At 42.3% G+C, this 16,923-nt stretch overlaps 1 protein-coding gene across 1 annotated transcript in view; it reads left to right on the top strand.

Moving 5' to 3' along the window:
• The window catches only part of PRKAR1B (protein kinase cAMP-dependent type I regulatory subunit beta), a 90,850-nt gene that overhangs the window by 41,749 nt on the left and 32,178 nt on the right, over window positions 1-16,923 (top strand). Inside the window, exons 5-6 of the mRNA XM_063414149.1 lie at window positions 8,525-8,586; window positions 9,307-9,353. Coding sequence (XP_063270219.1) covers window positions 8,525-8,586; window positions 9,307-9,353 — 109 coding nt within the window. The remainder of the gene's footprint in view (window positions 1-8,524; window positions 8,587-9,306; window positions 9,354-16,923) is intronic.

Genomic DNA, 16,923 nt, shown 5'->3' with positions numbered 1-16,923 from the left:
TTCTGCGTCAAATAATGATGCATTTGGGGACTTCTCAAGATGAAAGTTTCAGCAGAGTGTGCTTGCAGCAATGCTGTGTTTTTACAGTGTATAATCTCCATAAATATCTCTGTCTTTGCATTAGATTCTGCAGGATAAGGAAGGAGTTCCTAAGCACAGTACTGTACTTACTAAACTAGAAAGAATCCTGTGCAGTTTAGTATTTGTGTTTCTCTATACCTGTTTATATATATTTGTACATTTTATCAACTAGAAAGTGTATTTTATTGACCCAAGCTCCTCTGGACTATTGTTTTTGCTTGTTTGTTTGTCTTTTGGCATTTAAATTTGTCCCTCATCTTGAATCCTAGTTCCAAAATTAAAATCTTGAGAATGCTCACACATAGAAAACAAGAGAACAAACGTGATTATGTTCAACTGAAATAGCATTTTCAACAATGCCTTCTTTTGATTTTAGCTTTTCACTCAGAAACGTTGTTTTGAAGTAATTTCATTGTGAAAAGTAGATCTTCTGAAGTTATCACAGTAGGACAGTTAGGCAGTTTCAAAACTTCTGAAACATTTCAAATGGAAAATGACATCAGCCGTTTTCGACAGGAATATTCTGTTTCAGCAAACTGGGTTTTTCTTCCCGAGACAAATCATTTCCCAGTTCCTGCTCCAGGCCTCCTGGTATGCACAGACTCTGTTGGTGAGCAGTGCTATTAGTGATGGGAAGCTGGGACCCGGCCCCTTTGCAATTATTCACGCAGAAGGGCAGATATTCCTCCACCAGTGCACAGGGAGCATATTTTCCGTGCATTATGCGTGGGATTTGCTCCAGCTGGCCTCTGACTCAGGCTCCCCTGCCTCCCCCGTGTCTGCGGCCGGGCTGGGACCACCTCATTCCTCCCGCTGGGAGCAGCTCCCTGCCAAGCCCTGGGCTCCAGCAGGTGGATGGGGCTTCCAGACACCCCAGCTCCTGCTCAAAGCCAGGCTGCACCGAGCTGGCTGCTTCCACCCAGGGCCTTGCCCAGTCTGGAAATTCTCCCCTTCCCTGGGCCCCTCCTTGGGCCTGACCACCCTCATGGGGATTTGTTTTCCTCCTCTCGATCAGGTGGTGATTCCCTCTGTTCCCAGTTGTGCCTGTTGTCTCAACAGCAATGAGATCTCCCTGATCCTGTTTTCAGAAGAGACCAAACACAGTTCTCCTCTTCATCTGCTCTATGCTCCAGGCCCTGGAGTGTTTTGATGGCCACTTTGGGTTTGCTCCAGTTTGTCAGTGTCTTTCTGGTATGGGGGAGCCCAAAACTGGCCATGGTACTCCAGGCAGTCCAAGAGGGGCTGAACTGAGGGAGATAACCAATTCCTTCAACCTGCTGCTACAGTCCAGAGATACAGCCCAGATAACCAATTCCTTCACCCTGCTAGCCACAGTCCTGGAGATACAGCCCAGATAACCAATTCCTTCAACACTCCTGGAGATACAGCCCAGCCTGCAGTTGTTCTTGAGCTGCAGGTTATTGAAACCTATGGAACTGGTCTGCTGTGAACTCTGGGGAGCTGGGGCTGCTCCAAGGGGTGCCCTGTGCCTGAGCCTGGCTCTGGGATCCCAGCTGGGATGGGGCTGAGCATCCACATGGTGCAATGTTCCTGCTCTGCCTCCCAGCACCAGTGCCTGCTCTGCCACAGCGCCTCTTGGGCGAGTGGAGATGGGCCTGGAGCTGGGGCTGGCTGGAGGAACCCTGGCTCTTCCCTCAGCTCTGGGAAAGGTTTAGGTGGAGGTGGGAGCAAGAAGTGGACCTGAGTTGTATTTCCACCAAGCCCTGCCTCTTGGACAAGTGTGGGACAAGCAGGGCTGGGCAGTGTGACCTCAATGCAGTGATGCTTCTGAGGGATGGGTGAGAGGACAGGAGGCCAAAGCAGGGTGTGGGAGCCACACTGTTTGTCCCCTTTTTTACCTCTTATTGCAGTAGTCCATGGCAGGCAGCTTTCCAGATGAGGATCCCTGCAGAAACTCTCTCTGGAAGCTGCTGTTAACATGTGGAAGATGATGTGACCCGTTGGCACGTAGATGTACAGAACCTGTAAAATGAATTGATGCTCTGCCCATAAAGCTGTACTCTGTTCATTGGGTGCAATAATTAATGAACCTATAAAGAGACTTCATAAAACAGTAAAAATGGAAATACTTCACAGAAATAGAAGATAATAATTTTTTTTTTTTCTGTTTCATGTGTCTGTTGGTTATGTGGACCTGTGACTTAATACATGTTATGGAATTAGACATGGTCTTTAGTGTTAACCTGCCATTCACAATGTCCTCTCATGTCTAATTTATATGATCATAATGGTAAAATCAATGCATGTCTTAATTGTAATAATAACGAATCATCAGCCATTATAATGAAGTAATTAAATATTCTAAATTGTTAATAACTTTGGATGCTGCTATAATTAATTTGTTGCTGCCCTAACAGGAAAAAAAATTAACAGAAGCACGTGGGTAATGTTTTTGTTAAGGCTTCAGCACTGCCTCTTAGGCACATGCCTGCCACACCACATATTTGATTATAGCAATTGTAACCTCAGGGCTGTTAATTTTAAATACCTCTAAAAAGGATTTTTTCCTTTTACCTGGTTGCCATGCTTTTATTGTCAGTAGTCAGTAAATCATAATAATGGTTCCTGGTGGTTCCAGTGTTGTACATTAACAAGGACTTGCAGCATTCCTAGGAACAAGGAGTATGGATTGGAGCCTTGTACTTACACATAGCAGAGACCCTTGCAGTTTATTCAGTGGTAAAGTACCGTGTTTATTCCCTCACCATACAGATGTTTACTGAAGCCAGTCTGGTTTAAAATTTGTGCTCTTCACCCTTACAGAGCAGGAGGAGCTGTTGTTAGAACAATTGCTAGAAAGATGTTGTCTCTTCAGGAAATTAATCATAAGAAAATTTCAGAAGTACATAAGAAAACCCCATACACCCCCACATCCTACCCCCCATCCCTGATAGTACCCAAAGCTACAGCTGAAGGGGGGTGGAGTTACTATCAACTCTGTTTACTAAACTTTAAAGGTATGTAAGTAGGAAAGGTTTAAAATACTTGAATCTTGCTGCTAGGGCAGCCTCATTCCGAGAAAATGTTGCGTGTCTTTTGTTGAATTATGCCAGAACAGCTCCATATCTTTTAAAGCTGTCCTCAACAACACAGGGCTGGCTTTGTTTTGCTAGGGAGATAGCAGAAGAAGGAAAAACTGCATAGTGCAAACATTGAAGGCTTTCTGAGGCTGCCTGCACAGTGAAATTGTTCTGATTGAACTCTTGACAAATTATAACCTGCAGGTACAGTGAGGATTTTCCATTTTTGCCTAACACGTATACATTTTGTCTCTTCCATTTTTCCTTCCCTGCAATGCATTCAGCACAGCAAGGGCTGGAAAGAAATCTGATTGTGAAACTGATAAATTGTCTTACATAGTTTCCCTATTTTGGCCATTGCCATGGTCTGGTTCTGAAAGTGCTTGGAATTCTCTTTCTCTCGTTTTGTTTTAACAAGCTTCTCTTCACTTGCCTATTGCCAGTGCTATATTACCCACAGTGCACATCATTTTTTTTTTCTATCTTCTATTCTACATCGACTCCAAGAGGCCTCGGTGTAAAAGCAGATGAGATGATTTATTTTTATCACTCACTTTTTCTCATGAGAAAGAAAACCCCTTGGCCCTGCCTTCTCCACTGGCTTCCTCTTAGCACAGGCATTCGCTTCTTGGCAAATGGGGTCCATAAAATGCTACTGAGTTAAACCAGCAAAGTGTTTCATTATATTTGTTCTGCAATCACCGTGATGGATCCTTTCCTGGTCTAAATAGCTGCAGTCTCATTGGTTTGAGTGCAGTTTGCCTGGTTGGCATCAGAAGGGAACTGGCTCAACTTGGCCAGGTGGCCAGGAGTCATCAGAGATGCCAGACAGCAGAGGATCAGCCCCTGTGATTCCAGATCTGATTGCAGTTGTTTGCAATTCCACGTACACTCATGGAAGACACTTTATGTGTTAAAACTTGCTGCAAGCCTTTGATATGTTTGACCTTTTAAAAAAAGCCTTCTAAATTTTGATATTCCCTAAGCAGACAGCTGGTATTTTTTTGATTGAATAGATAGAGATTTCATGTCCAAACGCATTTCTTGGTTTCACTTTGCTGGATTAGCTCACTGCTCCCTGTATGTTCTCTGCTGCTCGCAGTCTTTTCTTGTTTTTGTCTTTGAGTGATACTATGAAAAGGTTGCAAAGAATTTAAGGTGCAGAAATGCCCCTGGAAGACCTTAGTGGTGTCCTGCTAGTGTCCCCCTTTGGACCCAGCCATGGGTATTTGGGTACACACAGTCCCACCTGCAGCTACACTTCCAAGCCAAAAAATTGCCCCTGATACCCTCTGGTTGTAACCAATGCTTGGCTCCCAAGAGCCATGAGCAAGCAGATATAGATCCTCTGGGAGGAAGTGAGGAAGGTTTAAAAAAAAATGGCAAATCCTGTCAAAATCTTTGGCTTCAGAGGGGGTAGAAAAGGGCCCTCTAAGAGCTGATGCTGAGCCCGGGACATGCTGGGTGCAGTGCAGTTCTCTTGGTTGCAGTCTGGTGAAACAACAGCTTAAATACCAGGACTGGTGCCCTCTTTTCTTCATCCATCACCTGAATAAGTCATCTGGAAAGAGGGCAAACGATACATGGTCAACAAAATAAAGAAATCCCTCTGAGCAGTTCTCATTTACAGCACAATCATAAAAATCCTGGCAAAAAATCAAACCATTTCCATATCAGTTGAGCACACAGCATTGCGAGCACGGTCGATGTCAACAGTGCAGGGGCAGCAGACAGAGGCTGCTGTGTTCTTGGTGCTGCAGCTCAGACAGAAGATGAAATCATGGTAGTTCCAATGTTTGAAGACTTAACTACTGATTTTCTGGCTTTCTGTTTGTGCTAGAATTAAACCTGCTTGTGCTTGAAAAAAAAATTGGTTGTTAGGAATGTGCTTGTCTCTGTTTGGTCCTAATTATTTTAAAAAACCTTCAAACGTAGAAATACACCTACTTTTGCAGGGCTGTATTTACAGTCTCTGCTTGGTGGTGGGATGGTTGCAGCACTGTGTTTGCAAGGGCTGTTTTTTGCTGTAATGGCCAGAGAATGATTTTGGCTGTCTTATAAACAAGTGCGTGGCACAGGGATAAACAACAGACCATATTTTTGGCCTTGGCTGAATTGTTTATGCCTTTAGCAAGCACCACTTACTCAACTTATTCAGTATTTAAAGCTTGTTTTCTCTACATAGTACAGGCCCAGGAACACATGGCTTGAACTGAATATGCCAGCATCAGACCTTTATTGGGGGGATGGAAAATAGGTCTGCTTTTCTGCAGTTTCAGATGTTGGCTTGGTTCAGGAACAAGTACTTCGAATTTTTGAAGTATTTTGGTGTATTGATCCTTATGACATTTTTGAGTTTATTTCAGGCACTGAACATAGAGGGAATAAAAAATTTCCAAATCTATTCTACACTTAATCTGAACTGAATCAAAAGCCAGATTTCCTACAGGGATCTTAAGCATTTGGTACTTTAGGAGGTGGTAATTTCCAGAAGGGTGGTTTTCTTTGGTGCCATTCAGAAAGGCCCAGTTCTTGGCTGCCTTGTAGGCTGAGAAACTTTGAGGCTGCCTGCTGATCCATATCATTGGAGATCTGAGGATGTTTAATGAATCTCAAATTGAGCATCCAAAAGCAGAAACACTTCAACTCATTAATCACTCTGAGAGATCTTGGCCTAACCATATCAACCGAGATCAGTAACTTTCCAGCAGAAAAGGAACTTGGTGGTGTGTTTTCACTGACAGTTGTGATATTATTGGTTGCTTACATTTATATCAAAGACATGCCCTGGTTTCACTTTGGGACTTTGGAGCTGTAAATCAGCATCACCATAACTTTGGGTGCCTTGTGTCTCTGTGTTCATATGTACTTCAGAATAATTTTTGATGACATGTCCTTCAAAGGTCTCTTTAAAAATCCAACTCTTGGTCTAATAAAATTAAGACTTCACTGAAACAAGATTGAGATTTCACTCCATCATATATGGGATACTAGAATATTTACACTGATATTCTGCTACACAGCAGAGTATTGGGGTAAATCTGCTGTTGCTGCTAATAGACTTTGGGTGTATTACACTGGCAGCTGAAAGTTTTAGTCTGTGAGTTTTAATGAGGGTTTTTTAAAATAAAACTAAAAGGTGATGTAGAAATAAAATGGGAAACATTTTGGAGAAGGGTGCAGTGCTATACATAATTTATTGGGCACTGTTTGTACAGTCAATTGGTAAGTTATAAATAAAATAGAAGATTAAAACAAGGATGAAAGGGTGAAACTGTGGACAGTTATTTCCTCTGTATTTCTATTAAAAAAATTGGAAAAGTTTCCAAGTTTGCTCAAACAGCGCACTTTGGTTTGGTTATTGATATTCACAGTTTTATTCCTATTTTTGGATGTATCACATTGAAGACTTTCTGCCTCACAGAGCTCCTCTTCCTCAGTAAATGTTCTGCAGGCTGCAGAACTGTTCTCTGGGCTCGGTGAGGAGCCCTGGCACAGCCAAGGTGAAACCAGAGGGAGGCAAACAAGCCTCTGTCACTGAATTCCCACTCCCAGAGCTGCTGAAGAACAACTGGACTTCCCTCGTGGACACCAAGTCCCTCGGTGGCTGTTCCAGTTTGGCACCCAGCAGTGTGGCACCTTCCCCATCCCTGGAACCTCAGCTCCCAGTTCCAGCTGGAGCATTGGCACGGGGACCAGCTCCAGAGATCTGTCTGTACCAGGCAGATGGCTTCTCCCTTCAAGTGGAGAAATGCTGAACCTATGTAAGATCACAAAAAAATGAGCTTAGTGGGTTTAAGAATAAGGTCCATAGATTTTCCAAATAAATTGTTGTAGGTCTTTGCATTGGTGCTCAGGATGAGGTGAGGAAGAAGTTTCTCCTGGATGCCTCGGAGAAGGGTTTGTATCCGTGGTGGAGATGTTTCCTGAATGTGAGTAGGAATAGCAGGAATGGGCCTGATGAAAACAACAGGAGTAAAATATATCATCTTGTTATATGTAGGCCATGGCTGAGCATCCCTTGCAGGGGCTGCGGGAGGTGCCTGGTTTGAAATCTCCCAGCTCTCCTACAAGTGGTGCTGACGCAGAGCTGTGATCCTGAGCAAAAACATTCAGACTGATGAAGAGGAAAGACATGAGCAATTTGAACTTAGGAGTGAAACATTTCCTAGAACTGAGCCTGAATAAAGTCTGGAACAGTTGAACAGGAAATAAGCTAATAATGGGATTTTACAATATGCATTTCCCTTATAAGGCATTGAAATGTAGCATAGCTTTCATGGATTTGGTGGCTGATCTTCTGCCTATTTTGATGAAGATTCTGGGTTTCTACCCTGTTTGTGTAGTTTGTGTGTGAGGTCCTTTCCCCACTCCAGTCTCTCATCTGCTCACTGTCGTCAGTGGTCCTTGGATGGACCATTCTAGGCCAGAGCAGGGACGGAGAGCAGTTAACAATCCCCTCTTGCTGCCTTTTGTTTTTGTTGGGGAGCTATTTCCTTTAGCCCTTGAGGCTGATGCATAGGAAGGGGAAGAGAGGTGGGGAGCGCCCGTCTGCATTTGGTTCATGCTTCTGAAAATAAGTTCCCCAAAATCTGATGTGGGGAAAGGAAGCCCTGGCTCCACAGAGCCTGCTGTCTCCCTCAATAAACAAAGGACTGGGTTTGGGCACGTTGCCCGAAGTGTTGGTGCAGGGTGTGTTCCCATCCCCACTGCTCTGCCTGGCCTTTTAAGGCGATGTGACAGCGAGCTGGAGACGTGGAAAGGTGTGTGATCCAGCTGTGATTAATGAGCACCAGGCTCTTCTGCAGCTCCCCTCTTTCTGCAGCATCGCTTGGATTCCCTTCTCACGAGCAACTCGCTGAGATTTTCAGAGTTTGGCCTCTTCTGCACTGTGAGTGCAATCTCCTGCCAGCTCTTATGCTACATTAATTTAAAGCCAACTACCTTTCCAAATGTGCTCTGTTACTGTGGAACAGGTTTTGCTTGTAAATGCAAGGCCAGATGTTCAGAAGGGGAGAGCTCCCGTTTGGGCATCTGGCAGTCACTGCTGGGCCACAAACCCATCACAGCTGAAAATCTGAAGTCTCTCTGTTTGGACAACACGGTACTCAGGCTGGCCAGTTTGTGCAAGGCTGTAAGAGCTGCCTTTCTCCTTATAGAACTCTCAGGAGTTCTTTCAAAACAGCACACACCAAGTCATGGTCCCAGTTTTAAACCACAGCTTGTGCCTACCAAGTTATTTTGATTTCGTGACAAGCAGGGGTTCACTTTGCAGTTACAGCTATGTTTTCCTTTTTCTGCAAAATCTATTAACAAAGGCTAAATAAACAATGAAGGTAGGTCTACTGGCTAGATAAGGAATAGGTCTGATTTGTTAATAAGTGTTTCTTTTTTTTTTCCAGTGACATATTTGATGCCATGTTCCCTGTCACACACATCGCAGGAGAAACAGTCATACAGCAGGGTAATTCTTCTGTCATTTTTCCTCCTTTGTGTTTGCTAGGGTCCTGCAATTCACATCTCTCCATTTGAGATTTCACCCCTCTTTGCTTAATGGGAAGAATAACCATATTGCAAAGGCCTCTAAGTGTGCAGATATAAGTTAATGGATGCAGAGAACCCCACTCTGGTGGATCTCTGGGGCTTCAAACTGCTACAGTTAAATGGAGATAAACAGCACTTCAAATTAAACTGTTCATTCCTTAACTGAAGATAGTCAGGAAGTAAACCCCAACTCAGGATGCATAAGGGTGGCACAGGCAGGCTGAGAGTAATTAGAGATGGAAAATATTTTTATGGTTGTTGGGAATATTCAACACCTCATTGTGCTGTATCAGAGTTATCACACTTGGCAACTTACCTGCATGCCTGCAGCACGTTGTGGAGGACTTCATTACCCTCAGGCTGTATTAAAACCTCTGGAGTGTTTACCCTGAATGAAGTATTGAATCAATCAAAAGAGATAAATTAACGCAATTGAAAGGTATTAATAGCAAGAAATCATAGCGATACTTGGATTTATGAAGGCAAATAAGCAAGGATGTTTCAGAAAACTAATCTCTCTGTAAGTAATCTGGTGTACAAACCTGTGCAAATATGTACAGGATTAAATACAGGGGCAGGAAGTTATTGGATAGCTTGGCAGACCTTCAGGAAACAATCACCTTTTGTATTTTGCTTCCAGGTGATGAGGGAGACAACTTCTATGTGATTGACCAAGGCGAGGTGGATGTGAGTATGCTCTTGCAGTATAATATTTATTTTGAAGCTCCAGAACAAGACTGTGCTTTGGCAGAGAGCTCGAGCCAGCCGTGTGCTGTGGGTCTGTCTCCTTTTTTCTTGAACTGGATTTCACAGGATTGGTTTCATTACTTTGCTTTTGTTAAGTTATTTGTTCATAATTTTAAATTTGGCATGTGTTACAGCCTAGCTTATTTGTCCATTCCAAGCAGGAAAATGGTATCAAAACCAAGCAAATGATGTTACCTTCAGAGCCCTAACCACACCTGGAGATGTGCAGCCTTTGGCAGAGCAGGCCACCATGCTGGAATGCACCTGAGGGTTCACATCAACCATAAAGAAAATATTTTCTTTAATCAGTTAGCTTAGCTCATGTGTTGTTTGTTTTTGTTGTGTTTGGATTTTTTTTTTTCCCAGGAATTGAGATACAGCCTCAGGCAGTGAGTTTCATCTTAGAAACCTTAATTTGCTTTTAAAATTAGGTCCAAATATAAGAACAATGCAGCATATTACTAAAGCAAGGATTATTATAAGTGTAAAGTGATCTGTTAGACCACAGAATATTTACAGGAGTACGCAGTGGTTTAATCAGCAAGTCTTTGAAAAGAAGCTTCTTTCTGAACCTGCCTTCCAAATCATAAACTGCACACCTCCTGTCATTCCTCTCCTGTATGAACCTCACCCTTTTGCAGTTTTGCTGCAAGTTCCTACACACATCTGATGTATCCACAGTAGCTGGCAGGACAGGCTTGCTCATTAGCAACTCTGCTCTTCAGATGCCCACATGAGTTCAGTTTGGCATATTTAAAGAAGAAGGTGATTTATTTTAAATCCAGGCAGGAGGCACAGAGTTATTTTAGTGAAAGTTATTTTCTGTTAGCGGTCTGTTTGTGTCAGGAGACCATCTAATTGGTATTGTTGGGAATTGGGAAACCTCACATGCTGCCTCTGCCTCTGGAAGTTGCTCCTCAGGAAATCCGTCTGACTCACTGTTCCTATCAGACAGCCCTCTCAACAGCAAACACTGCCACATCCACAGGGCCAGAAAATAAAAGGGCAATATTTATAGAACAGTGTTAAAATTTAGTTTTAAAATAATTGGCTTGGGACTGATAGGGAGCTAAATGAGTTTGCTGGCTTTGAATCAGACCCGCAAGCACGCAAATGCACACGTTGAAGTTATAGATTAATCCTCTTTAAAAATAATTTGTCCTCTCTCAACACCTTCAGGAAAGCTTTCTTCAGTGTTCAGCTCAGGGATAGTGAGGGACTGAATGACACCAGAAAACAGTTTGCAAACCCCTTGCAATTAATTGCAAAAGAGTTAATATTCTATATGCACATATTGCTCTTAAAAAGCAGTGACAAAATAGGGTTTCATTGAGTAGATTGCAACTTTGATTTTGTGAACGTTATCATTCCCTACACTCCTAAATTCAGCCTATAGCTGCTAGGAGAAATTAAAATGGACAGATCCACCACAATGTCACAGTGACACTTACCAGAGACATGCACAGACATCACCTGTGGGACAAATTCTCCCTAACAAGACTTAAAAATGTAATTTGGACTGTGCTTGTCCAGAGACCAGCACAGCTTCTGACCACCTGTGTGTGGCCAAACTCTTCCAGGACCAGCTCTCACACTGCCCCACCCCAGGACTCCCTAAGGTGCCTCCTGGTGCACCTTTCCACTGCTCAGCTCGCTTCTTTCTCCTCCCTAAGCTTCTCCTAAAACTTCAGCCAGAACACCCCCTGAATTCCAGTGCAAGGTGCTGTGCAAGGCACGAGGTGTCTGCTCATGCAGGAGCGGCGTTTGGCTGTTCCCTGTGTTAACTGGGAAGCTGCAGGGAGGTGATCCCAGCTCTCCCCTCTCAGCACAGTCTGTTCCAGGGCACCAGTGCAGGCTGAGATGCTCCTGTGCAAGGCAGCAGCTTCCAGAGCCCCTGGGCGTGCACCACCACCACTTGTTCTAGAAAACAACTTATCCTCAACCTGTTTTCTTATTCAGACACTGATATTGGAAAGGACATTTTACTGGGGGAGTGAGTGCTGGGCCCAAAGACTGTCAGATGAGTGATTTGGTTTCACCTCAGAGCACTTTAAACCTGACACCCCTAGGGTGGGGGAATGAGCAGTTGCATGAGCTGTGGTGCTCCCCAGAAGAGTTCTGTGCAGAGCTGCTGACGTCCTTGCTGTCTGAGGAAACCCCAGGCCGCTAGTAAGCGAGCTGCTGTTCATTTAAGCCTTGCCAGATACTTTTTTGGCCTGCTTCCATGCTTCTCCAAGAAAAAAAAAAAAAAAAGTGGCTTGGAGTGGAGACAATTGACCCCGAGACGTGGAGCCTCAAGCCATTTTCTGCCTGGTTCAGCTGGTGCTGGCACAGAGGCTTTGACCCCTGGCCAGGGTCTCTGTGCCATTCCCTGATCTGCTCAGGAGTGGCAGGAGTACCAGGAGTGGTTTTCAGGACTCAAGGAACAATCTGGATCAATCTTGAGCAATGCTTCGGGATTCAAGGAGCAATTTACTCTGGGGTCATCATGACTGATAAGCACCAAGATTTTTTTTCCATACACGGATGGAAAGGAGGTTGCAAGTGTCATCATAAAATCCCTACCCATGGAAGAAAGTCATGACAAAACCAAAAAAACCCCAATAAAACCTATCAACCAAGCAACCAAAACTAAACAGAAACCACCAACAAAGTGAGAATAACAACATCAGAGTCTGGTGTTTTGAGTTTCAAAAGCTGCAGCGTGTAAAAGTAATTTTTGTTCAAGTTTTGGCACAGGCACACCAAAGACTAAGCAAGAACTTTCTAAAATTTTCCCTTACAAAATAATCTGAGTCAAATTAGAAGCACCATAAAATATTTTTTTTAATATAATAGCACTTCATTCTCAACTCTTACATTTTCTTAGAGTCTAAACAAGCCCTGTTAGCACAGAATAAAATTTCTGTACATTTTCTTCTGTGGGCTGAGGGAAGGGCACAAATTTTCATATGTAAAAGAAGGATTATGGAATGAGGAAGAGGTAGACCTTGGAAAACATGGGGTTTTCCTCTCTTCTGCTGTATCCTACAAAGCAGGTACACTTTGACCAAAGCTGGCATTTTTCTATTATCAGGCACAGTCTTCCTCCTTAGCACATCTGGGTTGAGGGGAATTTTATCTCAGGACCTGTCCCTGCAGATGGGTACAGTGCACACGAGGTAGATGATGGCACAAACTTTGAAGTCTTAGAGGTCACTCATCTACTGGAAGCTTTCCTGCTCAGACAAATGGGAGCGTGTGCCAAAACGGAGCTGGCAGAACTTAAATTACAGCTTCCAGTAAAGATGTTGAAAGTACCTGCTAAAATATGACTTGCAAAAATCTGTAATCCATATTTCTAAGTATAAAGTGACTTCCTGTTTGTTATTTTGATCTCATAACCTCACATTTTTTTACTTTAAAAAGCGCTGTCGACTGTCCTTTTCAAACAGATGTATTTTTTTTTTAGACCCAGCAACTTCCTATTCTATTTAATGTCACAGCAACTTTCTCTACAGGCATTCTCAGGTTTTCTTCTTGTAAGACAACAGCAGCCAAGCTGTAGTATGGTGAAAATCAAAATGAAAACTTTTCAGTGTTTTTTTTCTTAAATTTCTGTATTTAATGTATAAATCTCTGTGTGAATAAATTATACATGAATATACATGAATATTGGGCACAATAGATAAAATTATCTCTTGATTGTAGGTCAAATCTTCCTCAAGCCCTTATTTGTATATACAAACTGTCTAATTTGTGTATACAAAGATGAAAATTACACAGTGCTTTATGTGAGAATACTGTTGGATTTTAAAACTATTTATATTTAATGGTTAGATTTCATAGATTGCTTCTAGTTTAAATTCTTCCATCATCAATGATTTTTCTAAAATTGGAAAGTTGCCTTTTGAAATTTGAAGCAGAACGTTTTAAAGTTTGGAGTTTTTCAGCTTGAACTTCTAAGGATTCTTAAGGCAATCTCCAAGTTAATAAGTTCAAATTCAAACTTACAAACAAAACACTGTCTTTGAGAAAACTAGCCACATAAAAATACCCTTCATGTCTTAGGCTTGTTCGTTTTTCCAAGAATAAATACTCATCTTCATTTTTGGATAACAAATATTAGGGCTTGACAAGACACAAAGCACAAATTATTACAGATACAAGGGAGGGGATTTAAGACATGAGAATTGCCATGCCTGGAACAAATTAGGTTGTCCACACAGATCACAAAGTGGCAGCACAAAAAAATTAAAAAAAAAACGTGCTAGAAGTTTACTTGAAATCAGCAATACAAAATCAAAGGAAGGATAAATTCACTCCAGTGAAGCTCAGAGACAGATGTTCATGTCCTGCCTTCAAGGTAAAGTGCTCATGGCAAGGTTCTCCAGAGAAAGAACATGAAGATGAGGGAGGCCCAGATTCTTTCCTGTGGCACTGAATGTTGTGTGACTGCAACTTCTGCCACAGTTATTGCCCATGGATGTCACGGCTCATTTGCCTCCTAAAAAGATATTGAAATGAACCAAAAGTTGTGATTCTCAACCCCCTGGAAACTGCAGTGTTCATATTAGATGAACAAACAATAGAAATCTACTTTTGCTCTGTGGAAAGTAGATGGACCTGATGACTTGGTCATACTCGGGCATCTGCACTTCTACTTTTCCTCTTCAGCTGCATGAAAGAAGGTTTCAGCTATTATGGATCTGTGACTGGCAGGTCAAGTGACAATTAGGAATAATTCATTTATGTACTCACCACTTTGGTGAGAGTTCACAAATGCCTAAAACTGGCTCAGCCAAAACCTCAGCCCAGCATTTTTTAGGATAAATAGGGAGATCATCTGAGCTGCTGCCATATAAAATCGACTTTCATAAGCTGTTCTGAGCCTAAAATAGCTTTGCTTCCCACACCTTACAAACAGAACTTCTTTCCTTTCCACTTCTTTTTAAAAAATCTATTTTAAAGGGATTTATAGTGGAGCTGAACTCCGTTAAAGGGCAGGATGGCTTTGTAGTGTGCCATCAATGCACTTTAACTTCATCACAAACACAGAAACTGAGTGTTGACTTAGGGCTTTGCAGAGAATGAAAGCCCACTGGTTTTGCTTCTAGAAAACAACTTATTCTCAAACTGTTTTCTTTTTCAGAGACTGGTATTCGAAATGACATTTTACTGGGGGAGTGAATGCTGGGCCCAAAGACTGTCAGATCAGTGATGTGGTTTCACCTCAGAGCACTTTAAACCTGACACCCTTAGGGTGGGGGAATGACCAGTGGCATAAACTGTTTAAGGAGAGATGTCAAACATGTTTTGTACAGTCTTGTCAAGTCAGACAGCAAAATTAAAGGAGTCTTAGAGCAGTTCAGTAGTAGCCTCTCTAAATAACGACTGTGCTACATTAAATGTCCATCTTTCACTTGCTCACTCTTGAGTTTTACCAGCATAATTCCCCTCTCTGGGCTGCAGTCACATCCTGCACACTGCTTTAACAAGAAATTCACCATGTTGCTTAAAAAATATGTGTCAGAATAAGTTTATTTTCCTGCCTGTAATTCAGACCCTTCTGCAGTAAGAAAATCTGTGTTCAGCAGAAGAACACGTACTCTACACGTACACATGTATTTTTGGTGTGCTGAAAAAGAGTCAAGGGTACCATGTCAGCTGACATTCAGGATGTGATCCAAAACCCATTGGAGTTCAGATTTTCCCCACATCCCTGAGACTTTTTCTGAGGACACATGGATTACTGTAGGGTAGCAAACCCTGTGAACACATCCAGTGAAATTCCCACAGAAGGAGGGTATCCCTACAGTCAAATATGCACCTGGGCAATTTTGCAATGAACTAATAGAGTTTAGAAGTCTTCATACATTCTCACTATGTTATGAGCCTTCAGAATCCTCATTTTATTCATCCATTTCTCCTGCTCGTCTCACAAAAAAAAAAAAAAAAAAAAAAAAAAAAAGGCACCACAGAATTACCCGCTCGTTTCACCAGGAAACTGCTTGGGTTTGCCTGGCTTTTTTAAAACTTCTTTTTTTTGCTTTCATTTTTTCATCATGAGGAGAATCAAAAGCAGATTCAATGTTCTGTGAGATTTTCTTTCTGCGGTGAGTGTGAAAGTTTGAAAGGGAAGGCAGTTGCTGTTCTCTTGTGTGATATTCTCCTGGGTGACATTCATCCTGTCATGGTGATGAAATGAAGCTTTAGCTTTTGTGGCTCCAGCTTTTTCTTGGCAGTCTGCAACCACCTGCCTGTTTGGGATTATTTTTACTCTTTATTTTTAAGCCCCTTGATCCTCAGATGTTCCAGGAGCACCAGGAGCCACCACATTGCCTGGAGTTCAGCTGCTCCTTTTCAGCTGATACCCAAGAGGTCTCTTGATCAGCTGAACTGCTCCGTGGCCTCATCCATCTCCTACTGAACCAGCATTTCACTGGCCTCCCTAGGAGCTGGAGCAAATCCTTACTGAATATGGCGAAGATAAATTGGGATTGATTCGAGCTGCATTTTGTAATAAGCCTTTTCATCATAAAATGAAGATGGAATTAAAATTGATACTGACAGTTTGTTGAGTTTTGACCCCAATTCATTTATTTTGGTCATCATCTTTTCTCATGCCCAGCTTGAGCACAGCTCTAATTCATGCATTTTTAAAAAAACCTGCTAGTTTATTACTCACTAATTGGTGGCAGGTTATGGTCTTTACCTCTCCAATACTTTTCTGCTTTAGATGAGAATACCTGCCTCTTTTTTTCATATTATTTTTCTTTATAAAACTTCCAAGCCAAAGAAATTAATGCTGGTTGATTTCTGCTGTTACTGGTCTGTAACGGGTTGGGCTGTATCCTGCCCTGATTAAATGCACCCAGCCTTTCCTGCCCTCCAAACTCACAGGCACAGTGGCAGAGTTGAAAGGGTTCATTGTATGTATGTATATATATATATATATATATATATATATATATATATATATATAGCAAGCTGCAGAATGCACAGTCCACAGCACCCTTTGCAGGCACCCTTATGGCTCATGAGCAGCACTGTTCACAAATAAATTATGAGGAAAAAGCTGAGCAGCAGAAAACACCTGCACGAGTCCCCTTCCTCCAGGGAAGATGTCACATAGCACTCAAGTGCAGGAATTCTTCTCAAATTAAACATCATCCAGGAAAAAGATGGCAATAGTGGTATCAATCCATGCCATGTTCCAAGAGGATATAGTACTTAAGTAGGATGTGGGTCAAACTCTGCTTCCTGACCTCTCTAGAGCTGATGTTAAAGGGTAATTCTGCTTAGAGCTTCTCAAGTCCAAAGCCCTTAGTCATCCTCACGATGGGAGTCATCTCACGAAGGGAGAAAATCTGTATAGTTACATTTAAATGAGTTTTGGAGCCACTAGGCTTAGGGAAGAAAAAAAAATCCTTTTCAAAAGATATTTCCTTGTTTTGACTGTTTTTCATTTCATGGCCATGGCACATTTCAGTAATCCGCATTACACATATCAACAAACCTCCTTCCTTTC

This window comes from Prinia subflava, chromosome 17 (genome assembly GCF_021018805.1).
Source record: "Prinia subflava isolate CZ2003 ecotype Zambia chromosome 17, Cam_Psub_1.2, whole genome shotgun sequence".
NCBI classification, from domain to species: domain Eukaryota; kingdom Metazoa; phylum Chordata; class Aves; order Passeriformes; family Cisticolidae; genus Prinia; species Prinia subflava.
This window is presented reverse-complemented; position numbering and strand designations above follow the sequence as displayed.